At 32.0% G+C, this 18,094-nt stretch overlaps 1 protein-coding gene across 1 annotated transcript; it reads right to left on the bottom strand.

The window, feature by feature from the left end:
* Window positions 1-1,645: 1,645 nt before the first annotated feature.
* On the bottom strand, window positions 1,646-6,780 carry LOC117332387. The gene is made up of 2 exons (XM_033891274.1): window positions 6,343-6,780; window positions 1,646-5,331 (listed from the first exon to the last, which is right to left on the bottom strand). The coding sequence occupies exons 1-2, from the start codon at window positions 6,608-6,610 to the stop codon at window positions 3,908-3,910; spliced, it is 1,692 nt and encodes a 563-aa protein (XP_033747165.1). The 5' UTR covers window positions 6,611-6,780; the 3' UTR covers window positions 1,646-3,907.
* Between the last annotated feature and the right edge of the window lie 11,314 nt (window positions 6,781-18,094).

The following is an 18,094-nucleotide window of genomic DNA, read 5'->3' on the forward strand; positions in this document are numbered from 1 at the left end:
TTCTTAAACGGGACTCGGAACTGGTTCCGAGTTCCGTTTTACTTAAACGGAACTCGGAACTCGGAACTCGGAACCAACTTCAGGCTCCCTCTTTATAATACTATATGATGGTTCTTAACTTTCCCCATACATAATATTATATGACGATTCTTAGTTTCCACCAAATATGACATTGTAAGGGTGGTTCTTATATTCTACCAATCGACATAATACTGTATGATGGTTCCACCGTGTATATAAATATATGATAGGTCTGAACTTCCACCTTATCAACTGTGCTTGTCTAGGGAAATATCTATCTTCTGAACCAATACATACTTAGGAACTTGGAAATGACCTACAAAAACACCAACAGGAATCTACTTATAGACAATGAAACCTTCCAGCCAAGCTGACACCATTGTTATTATTAGAGTATATGGTACTGGTACAGAATATGCGCTTTGTAATAATTGGAAATGTAAATGTTCCAACTATTATTCATTACACAAGCATCACCTCTAATAATATGCTCCTAATTATTAACCCTAATTATAGAATCATAGACAAGATTTATTCAATGTATTAGAAATAGTTACACTTTAGAGGCTTCAATAACTCAACATACCTACAAACCATATGACTGTATCAGAAGAGATCGATACCCGACTACTATCCGAGGATAAACTGGGACAAAGGTTCGAATTATGCTAAGGTAAACATTTCACCTCTACAGTTGATTTCGATTTGGTAAATACAGCTGCTAACACACCAGGTGTTCATTCCTAGGTGCAATATCTGAAGTGAATAATTGCACTATAAACTTGCTTTCTTACAGAAATAAACTAATAAGTGTGTATAGGGACCAACCAAACAATTGTTTTCCCATAGACTTTAGTGTTAACGTTTTGGAGTATTTCATTCAAATTCTTGAATTCAATACGACAATTATGGTTTATAACAAAAGTTTAGGGTCTCATATAACACCCCACACAAAGAAAAAGTTGGGTCCTTCAGCTCAAATTTCTCCAGGGTGGTCATTTTGAAAATGGGTGAATTTCGCAGTAAAAATTCTCAAAAATCTGAAATGTTTACCTGTTAATTATTATAACATGAGCTTTTGGAAAAAAATTCAATCGGACTTACGAAATTTATATCAACATTTCTTATGGATAGGCTAAATATTTATTTTCTTACTTCATAACATACTGGCGAATCAGTGGCTGCCAGACATTTTATCCTTGACTCAACTTTCTATACACAGGGAATATTTCAAAAATCTATTTTTTCAATTGGTTGGTTGTTCCCTATAGCATCTTTCACATTTTGCAAATATAACTTTTCTGGAACAAGATATAACCATAGGATATGCTATCAAAATTGGCAGTGCCTGACTACAAGTCTTAGGCTTGTAGTTTAATTCTTCTATTGGTACCGGAGATGAATTCTTAAGAAAACAAAGACATTAAATTGAATCAATTTTGAAATGTTAAATTTAATATCTTGATAAGCTTTGAATTTAAAGTGATGGGTTTTGGTTAGAACCAGGTATAGATACATGTATCGTGCTACTAAGAAATATAAACAAATAAGATATAGAATACAGATCAGGGGGAGATAACTCAATACTATCTATTCAATCCCCTAATTTCAGGACTTTTTGTAAAAAAAAAAAAAAAAATGAAGAAAAACATCAGGAATAGAGACATTATTTAGATAAAAGAGTCGAAACACCAACCCGGGACACGGAACCGGGCTAGTGACAACAAAACAATCAGATATATCACCAAACACTGAACCGGGGTAGTGACAACAGAACAACCAAACACGTCACCGAATACCGAACCCGGGTATTGACAACAGAACAACCAGACACACCACCACACATTGAACCGGGGTAGTGCCAAAAGTACAACCAGACATACCACCGGACCCCGAGCCACGCTATATACCGCTACCATTGAAATACAAAATGTATGTCCGTATCTTCCCTGGTCTATGGTCCTCCTTAAAACTCTACATGGGTCATATTTTCATTATCAATCCCTCCTGAATCTAAATTCCTCTCTAAATTCTGCCACAATGCATATCTATTTTCTTACTTCATAACATACTGGCGAATCAGTGGCTGCCAGACATTTTATCCTTGACTCAACTTTCTATACACAAGGACTGTTTGGTTGTTCCCTATTTACCCATATAAAGTATAAATAAACTTAAACTTACCATGACACGACATTATACATGTTTTGTTCTTCAAGTAATGTGCCAAAAATATTGATTGCGGAAATAACATCGCTCCCTATTCACCTAACTTTGCCTGGTACTATCCGGAATATATCGAGAGATATTGTGTAACTTTTGGGCAAATTAAATTTGGTCAGAGCTGGATATCTGTCAACTTTAGACAAATTTGCTATGAAAGTATAATTTGATGATGGAATGCACAATTAATTACTGTGGATGTTTAAAGGAGAGTATCCATGTATAAGGAAACGGATATGTTTTGATGAAAAATGACGAAGAACGAAAGTGTTGCTGCTGTAGATGTTTGTTTGAAAATTGGCGTTCCCGATTCCCCGATATGTTTTAAAGTCTCTTCACTTTTGGACATTTTAATACAGAGTATTGAGGAACATCATTGATACAAAATCTGCAAATTTTTTTTGGAGGGGGGTTATGTTCTTAAAAGACACGCTCATCATCTTTTTGAGAGACGGTAGGGGAGTGGTTTCTGAGATTTACATAAAACAGTTCAAAACATAAGCTTATATGAACCTCCTTTCCCACACTTATTTCAAGGGGAACTTAAGAAGCAAACCTTCCAACAATTCAATCTGTTGCATAAACTCACATTGTCTTCTAAAAATATGTTAAACTGAACAAGTCTACATATAGATTAGGCCCTGGTTTTATCAACGTTACTTAACCTAAGGATTTCGCTTTCAATTTTTCTACGTTAAACATTCAAATATTCCTTCGTTCGGTCATGAGAAACGTGCACAATTTCTATTGATAAAATCTATGTCCGAACGATGATTACATAAGTGTTTGTGCCTACAAGTAATGATATTAATGCCGAAATGTACAGGAAAAATATACGTATTGTAGACAAATACCATATGTCTTTGCGGCAATTAGTGGTACTTCGGGTCGAATTAAGAATTTTCAGGACTAAATACTCGAAGATCTTTGGTTTATCTTGAGAGTAAAACTGCCGTATTAATGTTAAGATTATAAATTTTATTACATGGGAAAAATTGTTTACAGTAAGTTTGATTTTGACGACCTAAAATTTATCCAAACGAAGGAATGCCCTTTTCATGGTAAATTTTTTTCAGGCATTCATGCATGTATAGACTGCTGCCAAGGTTGGGACCCTAGATTCAGTATCCGTACAAATAAGTGTCCTCTTGCAAGAGGGCTCTCATTCACCACAATTCATTCATTCTGTAAATCTGTAATCTATTAATTCTTATAACTCCTTCATCCACTCTTCATTCATTCTGTATTTCATTCATTCTGTAATTCATTCATTCTGTAGTACATTAATTCTGTAAATCTGTAATTCATTAAATTTAATAATTCTTTTATCCGCTCTTCATTCATCGTGTAATTCATTCATTCTGTAATTCATTAATTCTTGCCTATATACATCCTTACAAATCAAACAAACATGTTGTCAGGGTAAATTTGATTTATCGAACCTTCCCTTAATTTTGTAATGAAAAACTTCAAGTTAAGAAATTCCCCTAGTAAAGAAATATTGACGAAACTTGCATCTGCAAAAACAACATTGAACTTAACAAGTATGCATCTAGATCAGATCCTTCAGGGATATGACCACCTTCAGAATCACTTGGCATGAATCGTATATCATTGCAACATCGTTTACGTATTCACAAAAAGAATAATTCGAACATCATATTTAAAAGTGTTCTGATATCAGGTTCGAATATTGTTTCATTTTTGATTCCTGGTTATCATATGTTTTCTCTCGCAATGGGGAAGACATAAATCTAACGGAATGTTTAGAGGAAAATCGTTGGGATACGTCTACATGATCGCTTAAACGGATTGGCGAGAAAGCGCAAGGCGATACATCTTTCTGTAGAAAGTAGGAGCCTAACGAGCCTAACGACGCACGCTTGTCTGAAAACGTTCCCGATTGTTTCTGTTTGGAAGACTTCAGACATGATTTGGGATATTGAAATGTTTTAGTTGATAATACTTCATCAAATTTATCGCCAATTAATGAGTTGTTAACAAAAGCACATCGTAGTCGGTATGGCGAGATAGAATGAGAGTCTCTCGCTTGTGAAAAACAACTATGAACATGTATAAATGAAGGTGCAGACGCAGGTTTTACCTCATTTTTCTCCTCCTCCGCATTTACCTCAGTAAAAGAGACCGTTGCTATGGGATGACCTGTACGTCTGGTGTGGAGACAGGTGGGTGGTGTGATACTTTCTTCAAATATTTCCTCTTTAAGCTTAACATCTTCAGTGATCGATGATGAGCTGTATCTTCTTTGACTGTTTGACGATAATGATAATGTTTCAATATTTTCTTTTTTTACATAGCTCTGAGATGAACCAAATGGAGAAGGTCTCATGCCAGGAGAGTCAGGCGATACTTCAACCCTGGGATTAACTTTCTGATGTTCCTTTTGTTTACAGGCATTGTATTCAGCAAAAAACCTGACAATTTTGTACCGTTTTTGTTGTAGAAGAAGTCCTTCTGCAAGTGGGTGGATAACAAATAATAACGGCTTCCATAATATCAAACAAAACGAAACTAGCTTAACCGGATGATAAATGTTAAAAACTGCAAGGAACATATAAAAAAACCATGTAATTGGAAAGATCGTTATCAGTAAAATCATGGACGCCTTCATGTTATGTTCACGCATACCAAACGCAGTGCTCTTGCAGCGCCTTCGTCCAGTAAGGACAACGCTTGTTTTAGATCTGTAATGGGATACTTTATGGTTGATCAGATAGTAAATACTTATCGTAACAATTACAGGTATCACTCCAAATGCTATGAATACACCATCGAGGAACGTTCTGACCATACTATTGAAATCCTCTCTACATTCGTTAACACTTTCTCCTTTCGGATCATCATTTCTGCTGTCTATTTTGTACACGTTATTGTAGAAGTAGAGAAAGAGCATAGAACAACTTGATATGAAAGTAGGTAGAAGGCAAAGAGCAAACGTAACAATAGCGGACATATTTGTGACTAGAATTGCCGAATTTCCTCTGCACATACTAACTCTGAACCGAGTTATTGCGACTGCCATTATTGCAAAGGGGTACGCATCCAACAGAAGCTTTTCCATGAAGTCTGTAAAAGAAACAAATTTACACGTCAATATTTCATTTATATAATGATCTTTGTTGTATACGTGCATTTTTATATTATAGGTAGCATTTAATTGATTAGCACCAACAAAAGATTTATTTACTCATTGTGTGATACGGAGGCTGTGGCCATATTAGATAGAATTAATGGATACATATTGTTCCAGACAGCATATTGTTAGGAAAGAATATTTTCATAAATACAATTCTAAGATTATTATAGAAATAACAAAAACTGCATATCTGTTACTTAATTCGAATGCTGATATTTACTTATCACATAAATGGCCCGTTCTGCCATGTCATATGGCTATTTCATAAATGTCGTAAGACATGTGTCATAACATTATTGTGACTTCATAATACAATCTGACGTCGCATGATTGTTTGGGTGGAGACTTAACACGAACATACCGCAGCCTGCCAGAACACACATACGCACTCGCCACATGCATGTCGCACGCACGGAAGGCCGTCCTTAAATGACCTTAGCTGTTAATAGGACGTTAAACAAAATAAACCACAACTAACCAACCCATCCGAACAGGATTTCGCCTTTTTTATATTGAAATAAGATATAAAGTTTTTTTTTGCATATATAATCCTACACTCGTAGGCTATGTCTTATAAATTGATTAAACTCGTTCAATAATTTTTCATGCAACGAGCCTTCAGGCGAGTGGTATGTAATATCATTGAACTTGTTTAATAAATTCCATATGACATAGCCACTCACCCAAGATCCTCTATTTTTACTAGTCTGACTCATGCATCAATATGGTTAAATAAATTATCCATAGGAAAGCATTATCGGAGTAAGAGGGAATGACAAATATGGCTAATTATAAAAAAATAAAAACGTCCAAAAGAGTAAACAGAAACAAAGTGGAAGAATAGACAATTGTTCAAGTTCGCGTTCAAGTTCGCCAATCAATTATCTGCCCCCACCCTTATAGATAATTGCATAATTATCATAACAGTAATAATTTCTTACCTTTTAGGAGACATATGGATAGATTGTTTGGCTTGATTCCATTTACAACAATGATCTGCATGGGCATGGTGATGAGAAGTGTAGCCAGAATCAGAAATGTTTTACATGCTTGAAGAACTTCGGTGGCGTTTAGCCGTTCACCGTTAGCTTTTATGACGAAGAGATACAACAGGTTCAGTATCACGGCTATCCCCGATAACACAGTTTGCATCACCTGTAAAATACTGCTTTCCGTCCATGTCAGTGTTAGGTGTGGTTCTTCATCCATTATTGCCAGAAAACCCTTTTAACGCGAATCGGCTAGTTTCTTTATTTGATCTTAACTTGGATGACAGGTATTACTGTTTGATCGGAATCGTTTTGGTTGTTATATACCACACGAAGGTAGCAAAGCACTACATCACCATGGAAATATATTTAATTTATACAAATGTTTTTCACGGCATCAATCTGGACTGTTCCATTTGTCGTAGCATAAGCCGTGGGCGAATCATGTAAACGAGAGAGAGAGAGAGAGAGAACAGAGAGAGAGAGAGAGAGAGAGAGAGAGAGAGAGAACAGAGAGAGAGAGAGAGATCACTCGCAATGCCTATGGGGAATATAATTACATTGTGGGGAATAATCGGTTTTATGAGGAGTCCTCTGATTCCCCATCTATTTGAAAAGATACCGGATGCAAAAATGTGTAAATTGCCGTAAAAAGTTGAAAATGTACTATTTTTAGAGCGATTGGCAAATTCCATTCTCTCATACTGTTGTAGAAGTCGGCTTAAAGAATTACTGGTAATATTCCCCTTAAGACGACTTTATAGAGAGATGATTACGGATTCCCCCACAAACCTAAGTACAGTGATAATTATTAACCATAAATAGGCATATTAATAGAGAAATATAAGTATACATCCCCATTCAAGCAAAGAATGAGAATATTTAACATACCATCACCCACCCCCTACCCCAAACATACACACACTCACAAGAATATGCCGGGAGGGAGGGGGGGGGGGGGGAGTTCTCTCACTTCGAGCAGTGACCTTGACCTGAACAGTAGGCTGGGAAATCCAAGATGAGGAATTCCATCCTGTTTGCACCTCGTGCATTAATTACTACACATTCTATTTTCAATAGGAACGTATGAATTTGTATTTGTTTTCCGAATCTTTAACTCTAACTCTTCATTCTGGTATCAATGAAGTGCAAAATTCAAGCGTTAATTCCCCAAATAAATCCATACCAACATCAGCAAATCATAATTTTAGGGACTTGGTTCAGGTGAAACACCACCTCATTGGCCGATAGGTTTATTCTTTTCCCGCAAAAATTTAAAATTATTCAAAAAATTGAAATTAAAATGGTTTTTTTGTCCGAGCACCAATAATGAAAATGATGCTTTTTATATACTTCATATAAACGACCAGTAATAGAATACTTTAATGTTGTGTGGGGTTGTGGGACAATCTGACCTTCTTGAATATGTCCAACTTGAAGCTATGCGCATTATAACGGGTCTCGGGAGAGGTACTTCTCATTACATTCTACATGTATACACTGAAACACAACTTGAGTCATTTAAGTACAAGAAGAATGAACCATTAACTGATGCTAATATTTAAAATTATTAGTAACTACACTCCATCATATCTTGTCAATAAAATATAACCATTTCTATAAGAAAACAATATATATCTTCAGAAATAACATAGTGTTTAATATACCTCAATCATGAACTAATATATACTAGTATATATATGAAAAGCTTCTTTTCTGCAACTATGACTATGTGGAATGCACTTGGTAGTTCCCCAAGAGACCCTGTCTCAATTTATTCTTTTAAACGTAAACTAAAAAGCAGCTATTGATATAACTGAACCTGATTTTTTTTATATTATTTATGTTCCGAGAAAACTTATTATAAATTTTGCCAGCTTAGAAATTTTAAGAGTGATCTTAATTATAATAGAACTCAAGATCACCTGATTGATAATGCTTCCTGTCCATGTGGTGCTCCTAGAGAGGATACAGTGCTTTTTTTCTTTCAGTGTCTTTTATATTCCAATTCAAGACATATTACATCCATTTATAATTTGCTAGGTTATATAAATCTTCACTGTTCAGTATGCGGTATCCTCAATGCACCTGCTCATTTAAATAATTCTATTCTTTATCATGTCAATCTAAATATTAAATCTTCAAAGCGTTTTTTCTATGTATACATGATAGTAAACATTTAGTAAAAAACACTCTTATATGCATATAACAATTGCAGCAAGTTTCTTATCCTTAATACTGTGACATTATAACATTCTAGTGCGATTGTGTGAATTAATGTGTGAGTGAGTTCTTAGTGTTTACCTATGTATCTTTACATAACAGTTTTCATTCTTAGGTCTGGCAGAGATATGTTATGTTTCCACTCTCCATTGAAAATATTTCTGTTTTTGATAGAACAAATGCTATATTTTCTTTTACTTAGTAACCGATATTGCTTTTTAGCAATATATCATTACTTTAGTATTAAAATATGGAACAAAGTATCTTTCTTCCAGGTCTAATCGGAATATCTTATATAGGCTTAGCCTGTTGTCTCATTCTTTTGACAATACTGTATATTATATATGTGTTGTTAATAAAATATTTTAAAACGAAAAGTATGCTTTTTGTTTTGTTTCCACTTGATTGTCAAAGGATGAGCATGCCGTTTGATTTTTAAAATTATTCACACGAAACAGTTTCTAATTTGTTATCGGGAAAGGTAAAAGGAGGATTTCGCCAACGTTTTGTAATATAATAGTTTACTAGATGTTTGCTTCTTATTCTTTCTGTTAGATTCGCTTCATTTTATTCATGAATTATATGTAATTTTTCATTACTCTTAACAAATATTTGAATATTTGATGGTATATACGGGAAGAAATCTCTTTGAATTTGTGCAGTTTGTGTCTCAATGAACCCGAAAACAAATTCCAGTAAAGTTGAAGGAGATTAGTATTAACGCGATATATTAATAAAAAAGGTCATGAAAGTCATTGCGAGTATATCATTATATTGATTGTACATAAGAATTACATGTAGTAGACGCCAACCATTACGGTATTTCATGACTGCAGAAATGGCACTACAAGCTGGGTTGTTCATTTTGAACAGAAAAAAATCATTCTCTTATTTAATGACTGATCTTCATGCTTGGCGTCCTGTTTTTTTTTTTACCTCAGATCAGTTTTTTCGAAAAGCATAGCATTGCTTATGTAAGTGAAACCAGTCGATTGTATCCAAGGTTACGTTTAGAGGTTTACAACACAACAGACAGACTGACGAAGTTAGACAGATGTTCGATGTTTACATAACTAGGTTTGATAATGTTGATGACGTCTTTGGGAAGGGTGTTTTTACAGGTTAGAGTATATACGTAACCATCATCTCGTGTGTGGTGTACTAAGGTCATGGCATAGAGGACAAACATATCTAGCTTCAAACCTCGAAGTAATTACATGTAGATTATAGTTATGTTCCTAGAAATTTAACTTATAATCTGCTGTTTCGGGAGGCTGCAAGCTTATGTTATAAAGAACTCCGATTTGACAACATCAGCATCGACATATGCACCCGAGTGGAAGAAAGAAGCGGGTTAGACTGTTGTATTAAAAGGGGTCCAAACAAATTTTTAATATTGTTATGAATAATATTACATAATTTTACAGATGATAACACTTTCTCTAAGATTGGTAATAAGAAAGCATGTTTAAGCGATCGGTTAAAAAAGAGGAAAAGCTCTTTCATGGACATTAAACGACTTGGTATGATGAACCTAATCTCATATAGGGCCTGTTTGGTTTAGTCAGGTTGATCCATCAAATGTGATTGCAAATGCGGCCAACCAACAATAACTACGTGCTTTCAAATGTTGACGCATGCGCAGATGAATTCCGGTGGCCGTGGTCGGACCAAAGTAAAGTCAGTGGTTGAACCTTAGTCGAATAGAAATGCATACCGTGAAACTATTGTATATATAAATCACAGTTAGATGTTTTCATTAAGAATATTTTGTCTACGATTATGCTAAAAAGAAACGAGCTTCCATGTACTGTTAGTCTACCAGCAAATTAATTTGGTGATAGGAAACTTTTTTTTGTATTTTTTTATTTTTAAAGCATTTTCATCAACAACATATGATGTACATAATAAAATAATTCATTCAAATTTCCTTCCGTTCATCATCATCATCATCATCATCATCATCATCATCATCATCCAGCAAACACATCATCATCATGTCATCCGGACACATCATCATCGTCATCATCATCATCATCATGTCATCCGGACACATCATCATCATCCAAAAAACACATCATCATCATTATCCAAATACATCATCATCATCATCATCATCATCCAGCAAACACATCATCATCATCATCATCATCATCATCATCATTATCCAAATACATCATCATCATCATCATCATCTTTCATCCGGACACATCATCATCATCATCCAAAAAACACATCAACATCATCATTATCCAAACACTTCATCATAATCATCATCATTGTCCAAACACATCATCATCAAAAAAACCCACATAAATCAATAGAACTAAACATACATATTGATAACACAGAAAATAAACATTTTTTAAGCTTTTAGAGGTCTTAAATATTTTGTCTACGATTATGCTAAAAAGAAACGAGCTTCCATGTACTGTTAGTCTACCAGCAAATTAATTTGGTGATAGGAAACTTGCTATATCTCGTTTTATACACGTTTCACAAAATAACCACAGTGTGTTTATATCGTAAAACATAGTCGGTACCAGTGTGATCTGTATTCGTGTAATCATGAATTATCAATAAACCAAATCTAGTCATATGATTGGTTTCGTTGAAAATGGCTTCGGGAAATCTTTTCAATCAGAAACGTCGTTTTATACAGTGTATGTTCTTTGGTTTGTTTGGAAAGATGTAAATAGTGAATGCATGTTTTGTTTATAATGAACGTCTTTGACATAAAATGAATAAAGGCATGACTGCAAACTATAGTCCAATGTCACTCAACGGCTTATGAAAATAAATGCATACCCCTATGAAGAAAAAGAGTTCTATAAAAGTAGCATTGAGGCCCTTAAACACCGCTGGCAAAAGTGTATAGATACTGAAGGGGATTATGTTGAACAATAAAAGTGTATAGATACTGAAGGGGATTATGTTGAACAATAAAAGTGTATAGATACTGAAGGGGATTATGTTGAACAATAAAAGTATATATCTGGCAAAATTTAAATTATGTAAGAGATTAATAGTTTAGTAATAAACTAGAAATTGTTAGTTAACAATTTGACGGGCTTTTCACTACTTAGCATAAATGACCTAAAGGCTTGGTATTTCCAAACATAGAAAACTATTTTAGAACACTTGATAGGTCATCCACATTCTAGTTTTGAATTAATCTGGCATCTGAAATATAACGTTTCAACAAAGGAGTTGGACGAGGGGAGATAACTCGTACAGCTTTATCAAGTTCATAGGCCTCTTGCAATGATTGCGCAATCATAAAACAAATCAAAATGGCGTACAACTTGAACCGGAAGTGCTAAATAAAAACCGAAGGTACTAAAATGATCAGAAAGACATACTGCATTCATATTTAAAATAATTTTTGAAAATAAATAATTTTTTTTTTTTTTTAATCTAAAAATAGCAATTTTTGACCTCGGCTATGTTGGCCATCTTGGATTCCGGACCGATCCAAAAAATAACATAACTTGGTCAGGATTATATGAGAATCATTTCAGCCAAAGTTCAGCTCAATCAAACTGATGGAACTTGAGAAGAAGTTTAAAATGTGTTTTTTAAGATGGCGGCTGCGGCATCCATATTGGATTTCGGACTAATCCGAAAAATAAAAACTTTTGATTAGAAACATATCTGGATTAATTCTGGCAAGTTTTGGTTCAATCACACTGTTGAAGCTTGAAAAAAAGTTTGTTGAATAAAAAAAATTGAAAAATAACTCATTTGAACACTGTGACATTGAATGCAAATCAAGGTCATTTCTGTTAACATACTTTGTAGTCCTTTATGCAATCTTGCTATAGACCAAATACCAGTTATCTGGGCCTCTTGGTTCATGAGGAGTTGTCCTCTAAAGATTTAGCAATGATTGCGCAATCACTGCAAATTGTGGTAGATATGTTTATACAGCTTCGGATGGGTTCAACAAGGCGGTGATTGGAGCACCAAAAACCCGTACCACAACTTGTACAAGTTTTAATTCGCTGACCTCTGTCCTATCAATTAACTATACGTATGCTAATAGTGTGCGTAAGTCTAAAAGATAGCCCGTAGGAAAATGAAGTGTCACCCGCGAACTATCCTGATTCAGAAGAAAAATTGTATTATCTCCCTTACACCATAAACTGGAAAATTACTGACTTGTCAAGTTAAACTTATCATTACCTCTAAACGTAACCTCTCACCTTTTTTGGACTTTGAATTCTGTACAGTAATGATCATATATCAAATTAATTGTCAGTTTACTTAAAGCTAGTCAGATCAAACGACGATTTAGCAGTACATAACAAACAATAAAAAAAAACGTTTTTTAAAAAATAGAAAAGAAAAATAGGTAAGTTATAACATCTTGTTTGAAACATTCGGTTCCGTATAATTTGCCATCAATGTGTTAAAAAATCAAGTTACTGACTGCTTTCTGTTGAAATTGAGCACTTTCTCTGTTAAAAAAGAACGTTTATGAAAACTCCATAAATTGTAATAGAAGATTCTCGAGATCCACAGTTAACTCTGTGAAGGAAGCATTAGCTATATCTGGTCGAGGTACAACTTATACATTCAATATGTTGTTTGTTTAACGTATACATTATATATGTTGTTTGTATAACCCATACATTCAATATGTTGTTTGTATAACCCATACATTCAATATGTTGTTTGTATAACCCATACATTTGATTTGTTGTTTGTATAACCTATACATTATATATGTTGTTTGTATAACCTATACATTCTATATGTTGTTTGTATAAACTATACATTCAATATGTTGTTTGTATAAACTATACATTTGATTTGTTGTTTGTATAACCTATACCTTCAATATGTTGTTTGTATAACCCATACATTTGATTTGTTGTTTGTATAACCTATGCATTATATATGTTGTTTGTATAACCTATACATTCTATATGTTGTTTGTATCAACTATACATTCAATATGTTGTTTGTATAACCTATACATTTGATTTGTTGTTTGTATAACCTATACCTTCAATATGTTGTTTGTATAAACTATACATTTGATTTGTTGTTTGTATAACCTATACCTTCAATATGTTGTTTGTATAACCCATACATTCAATATGTTGTTTGTATAACATATACATTCAATACGTTGTTTGTATAACCTATACATTTGATTTGTTGTTTGTATAACCTATACATTCAATATGTTGTTTGTATAACCCATACATTCAATACGTTGTTTGTATAACGTATACATTCAATATGTTGTTTGTATAACGAATACATTTGATTTGTTGTTTTTTTAACCTATACATTCAATATGTTGTTTGTTTAACCTATACATTCAATACGTTGTTTGTATAACCTATACATTTGATTTGTTGTTTGCATAACCTATACATTCAATACGTTGTTTGTATAACCTATACATTAGATATGTTGTTTGTATAACCTATACATTCAATATGTTGTTTGTATAACCTATACATTAGATATGTTGTTTGTATAACCTATACATTCAATATGTTGTTTGTATAACCTATACATTCAAATGTTGTTGTATAACCATACATTGATTTGTTGTTTTATAACCTATACATTCAATATGTTGTTTGTATAACCTATACATTCAATATGTTGTTTGTATAACCCATACATTCAATATGTTGTTTGTATAACCTATACATTCAATATGTTGTTTGTATAACCTATACATTCAATATGTTGTTTGTATAACCTATACATTCAATATGTTGTTTGTATAACCTATACATTCAATATGTTGTTTGTATAACCCATACATTTGATTTGTTGTTTGTATAACCTATACATTCAATATGTTGTTTGTATAACCTATACATTCAATATGTTGTTTGTATAACCTATACATTCAATATGTTGTTTGTATAACCTATACATTCAATATGTTGTTTGTATAACCTATACATTCAATATGTTGTTTGTATAACCCATACATTCAATATGTTGTTTGTATAACCCATACATTCAATATGTTGTTTGTATAACCTATACATTTGATTTGTTGTTTGTATAACCCATACATTCAATATGTTGTTTGTATAACCCATACATTTGATTTGTTGTTTGTTTAACCCATACATTCAATATGTTGTTTGTATAACCTATACATTCAATATGTTGTTTGTATAACCCATACATTCAATATGTTGTTTGTATAACCCATACATTCAATATGTTGTTTGTATAACGAATACATTCTATATGTTGTTTGTATAACCCATACATTCAATATGTTGTTTGTATAATGTGTAACATGTTGTTTGTATAACTATACATTAGATATGTTGTTTGTATAATGTGTAACATGTTGTTTGTATAAACTATACATTATATATGTTGTTTGTATAACCCATACATTCAATATGTTGTTTGTATAACCCATACATTCAATATGTTGTTTGTATAACCCATACATTTGATTTGTTGTTTGTTTAACCTATACATTTGATTTGTTGTTTGTATAACGTAACATTTGATTTGTTGTTTGTTTACCTATACATTCAATATGTTGTTTGTATAACGAATACATTCTATATGTTGTTTGTATAACCCATACATCAATATTGTTGTTGTATAACCCATACATTCAATATGTTGTTTGTATAACCCTACATTTGATTTGTTGTTTGTTAACCCATACATTCAATATGTTGTTTGTATAACGAATACATTTGATTTGTTGTTTGTTTAACCTATACATTCAATATGTTGTTTGTATAAACGACATACATTCTATTTGTTGTTGTTATAACCCATACATTCAATATGTTGTTTGAATAACCTATACATCTATATGTTTTTGTTATAAACTATACATTCAATATGTTGTTTGTATAAACTATACAGTTGATTTGTTGTTTGTATAACTATATACCTTCATATGTTGTTTGTATAACCCATACAGTTGATTTGTTGTTTGTATAACCTGATAACATTTATATGTTGTTTGTATAACTATACATTCTATAGTTGTTGTATAACCATACTTCATAGTATGTTACCATACATTTGATTGTGTTGTATAAACTATACATTTGATTTGTTGTTTGTATAACCCATACATTCAATATGTTGTTTGTATAACCCATACATTCAATATGTTGTTTGTATAACCCATACATTTGATTTGTTGTTTGTATAACCTATACATTCAATATGTTGTTTGTATAACCTATACATTCATGATTGTTGTTTGTTAACTACATTCATATGTTGTTTGTATAACATACATTGATATGTTGTTTGTATAACTATAACATTGTTTAGATTTTGTTGTTTGTATTAACCTATACATTCAATTGTTTGTTTGTTAACCTATACATTTATTTGTTTGTATAACCATACATTATTGTTGTTGTATAACCTATACATTTGATTTGTTGTTTGTATAACCTATACATTCAATATGTTGTTTGTATAACCCATACATTCAATATGTTGTTTGTATAACCTATACATTCAATATGTTGTTTGTATAACCTATACATTTGATTTGTTGTTTGTTTAACCTATACATTTGATTTGTTGTTTGTATAACCTATACATTTGATTTGTTGTTTGTTTAACCTATACATTTGATTTGTTGTTTGTATAACCTATACATTCAATATGTTGTTTGTATAACCCATACATTTGATTTGTTGTTTGTATAACCTATACATTTGATTTGTTGTTTGTATAAACTATACATTCAATATGTTGTTTGTATAACCTATACATTCAATATGTTGTTTGTATAACCTATACATTCAATATGTTGTTTGTATAACCCATACATTCAATATGTTGTTTGTATAACCCATACATTCAATATGTTGTTTGTATAACCCATACATTCTATATGTTGTTTGTATAACTTATACATTCAATACGTTGTTTGTATAACCCATACATTCAATATGTTGTTTGTATAACCCATACATTTGATTTGTTGTTGTTTAACCCATACATTCAATATGTTGTTTGTATAACCTATACATTCAATATGTTGTTTGTATAACCCATACATTCAATATGTTGTTTGTATAACGAATACATTCAATATGTTGTTTGTATAACGAATACATTCTATATGTTGTTTGTATAACCCATACATTCAATATGTTGTTTGTATAATGTGTAACATGTTGTTTGTATAAACTATACATTATATATGTTGTTTGTATAATGTGTAACATGTTGTTTGTATAAACTATACATTATATATGTTGTTTGTATAACCCATACATTCAATATGTTGTTTGTATAACCCATACATTCAATACGTTGTTTGTATGTTTAACCCATACATTTGATTTGTTGTTTGTATAACGTATACATTCGATTTGTTGTTTGTATAACGTATACATTTGATTTGTTGTTTGTTTAACCTATACATTCAATATGTTGTTTGTATAACGAATACATTCTATATGTTGTTTGTATAACCCATACATTCAATATGTTGTTTGTATAACCCATACATTCAATATGTTGTTTGTATAACCCATACATTTGATTTGTTGTTTGTTTAACCCATACATTCAATATGTTGTTTGTATAACGAATACATTTGATTTGTTGTTTGTTTAACCTATACATTCAATATGTTGTTTGTATAACGAATACATTCTATATGTTGTTTGTATAACCCATACATTCAATATGTTGTTTGTATAACCTATACATTCTATATGTTGTTTGTATAAACTATACATTCAATATGTTGTTTGTATAAACTATACATTTGATTTGTTGTTTGTATAACCTATACCTTCAATATGTTGTTTGTATAACCTATACATTTGATTTGTTGTTTGTATAACCTATACATTCAATATGTTGTTTGTATAACCCATACATTCAATACGTTGTTTGTATAACCTATACATTCAATATGTTGTTTGTATAACGAATACATTTGATTTGTGGTTTGTTTAACCTATACATTCAATATGTTGTTTGTTTAACCTATACATTCAATACGTTGTTTGTATAACCTATACATTTGATTTGTTGTTTGCATAACCTATACATTCAATATGTTGTTTGTATAACCCATACATTCAATATGTTGTTTGTATAACCTATACATTCAATATGTTGTTTGTATAACCCATACATTCAATATGTTGTTTGTATAACCCATACATTCATTATGTTGTTTGTATAACCTATACATTCAATATGTTGTTTGTATAACCCATACATTCAATATGTTGTTTGTATAACCCATACATTCATTATGTTGTTTGTATAACCCATACATTCAATATGTTGTTTGTATAACCTATACATTCAATATGTTGTTTGTATAACCCATACATTCAATATGTTGTTTGTATAACCCATACATTCATTATGTTGTTTGTATAACCTATACATTCTATATGTTGTTTGTATAACCCATACATTCATTATGTTGTTTGTATAACCTATACATTCAATATGTTGTTTGTATAACCCATACATT

This window comes from Pecten maximus, chromosome 8, assembly GCF_902652985.1.
Source record: "Pecten maximus chromosome 8, xPecMax1.1, whole genome shotgun sequence".
Lineage (NCBI taxonomy): Eukaryota > Metazoa > Mollusca > Bivalvia > Pectinida > Pectinidae > Pecten > Pecten maximus.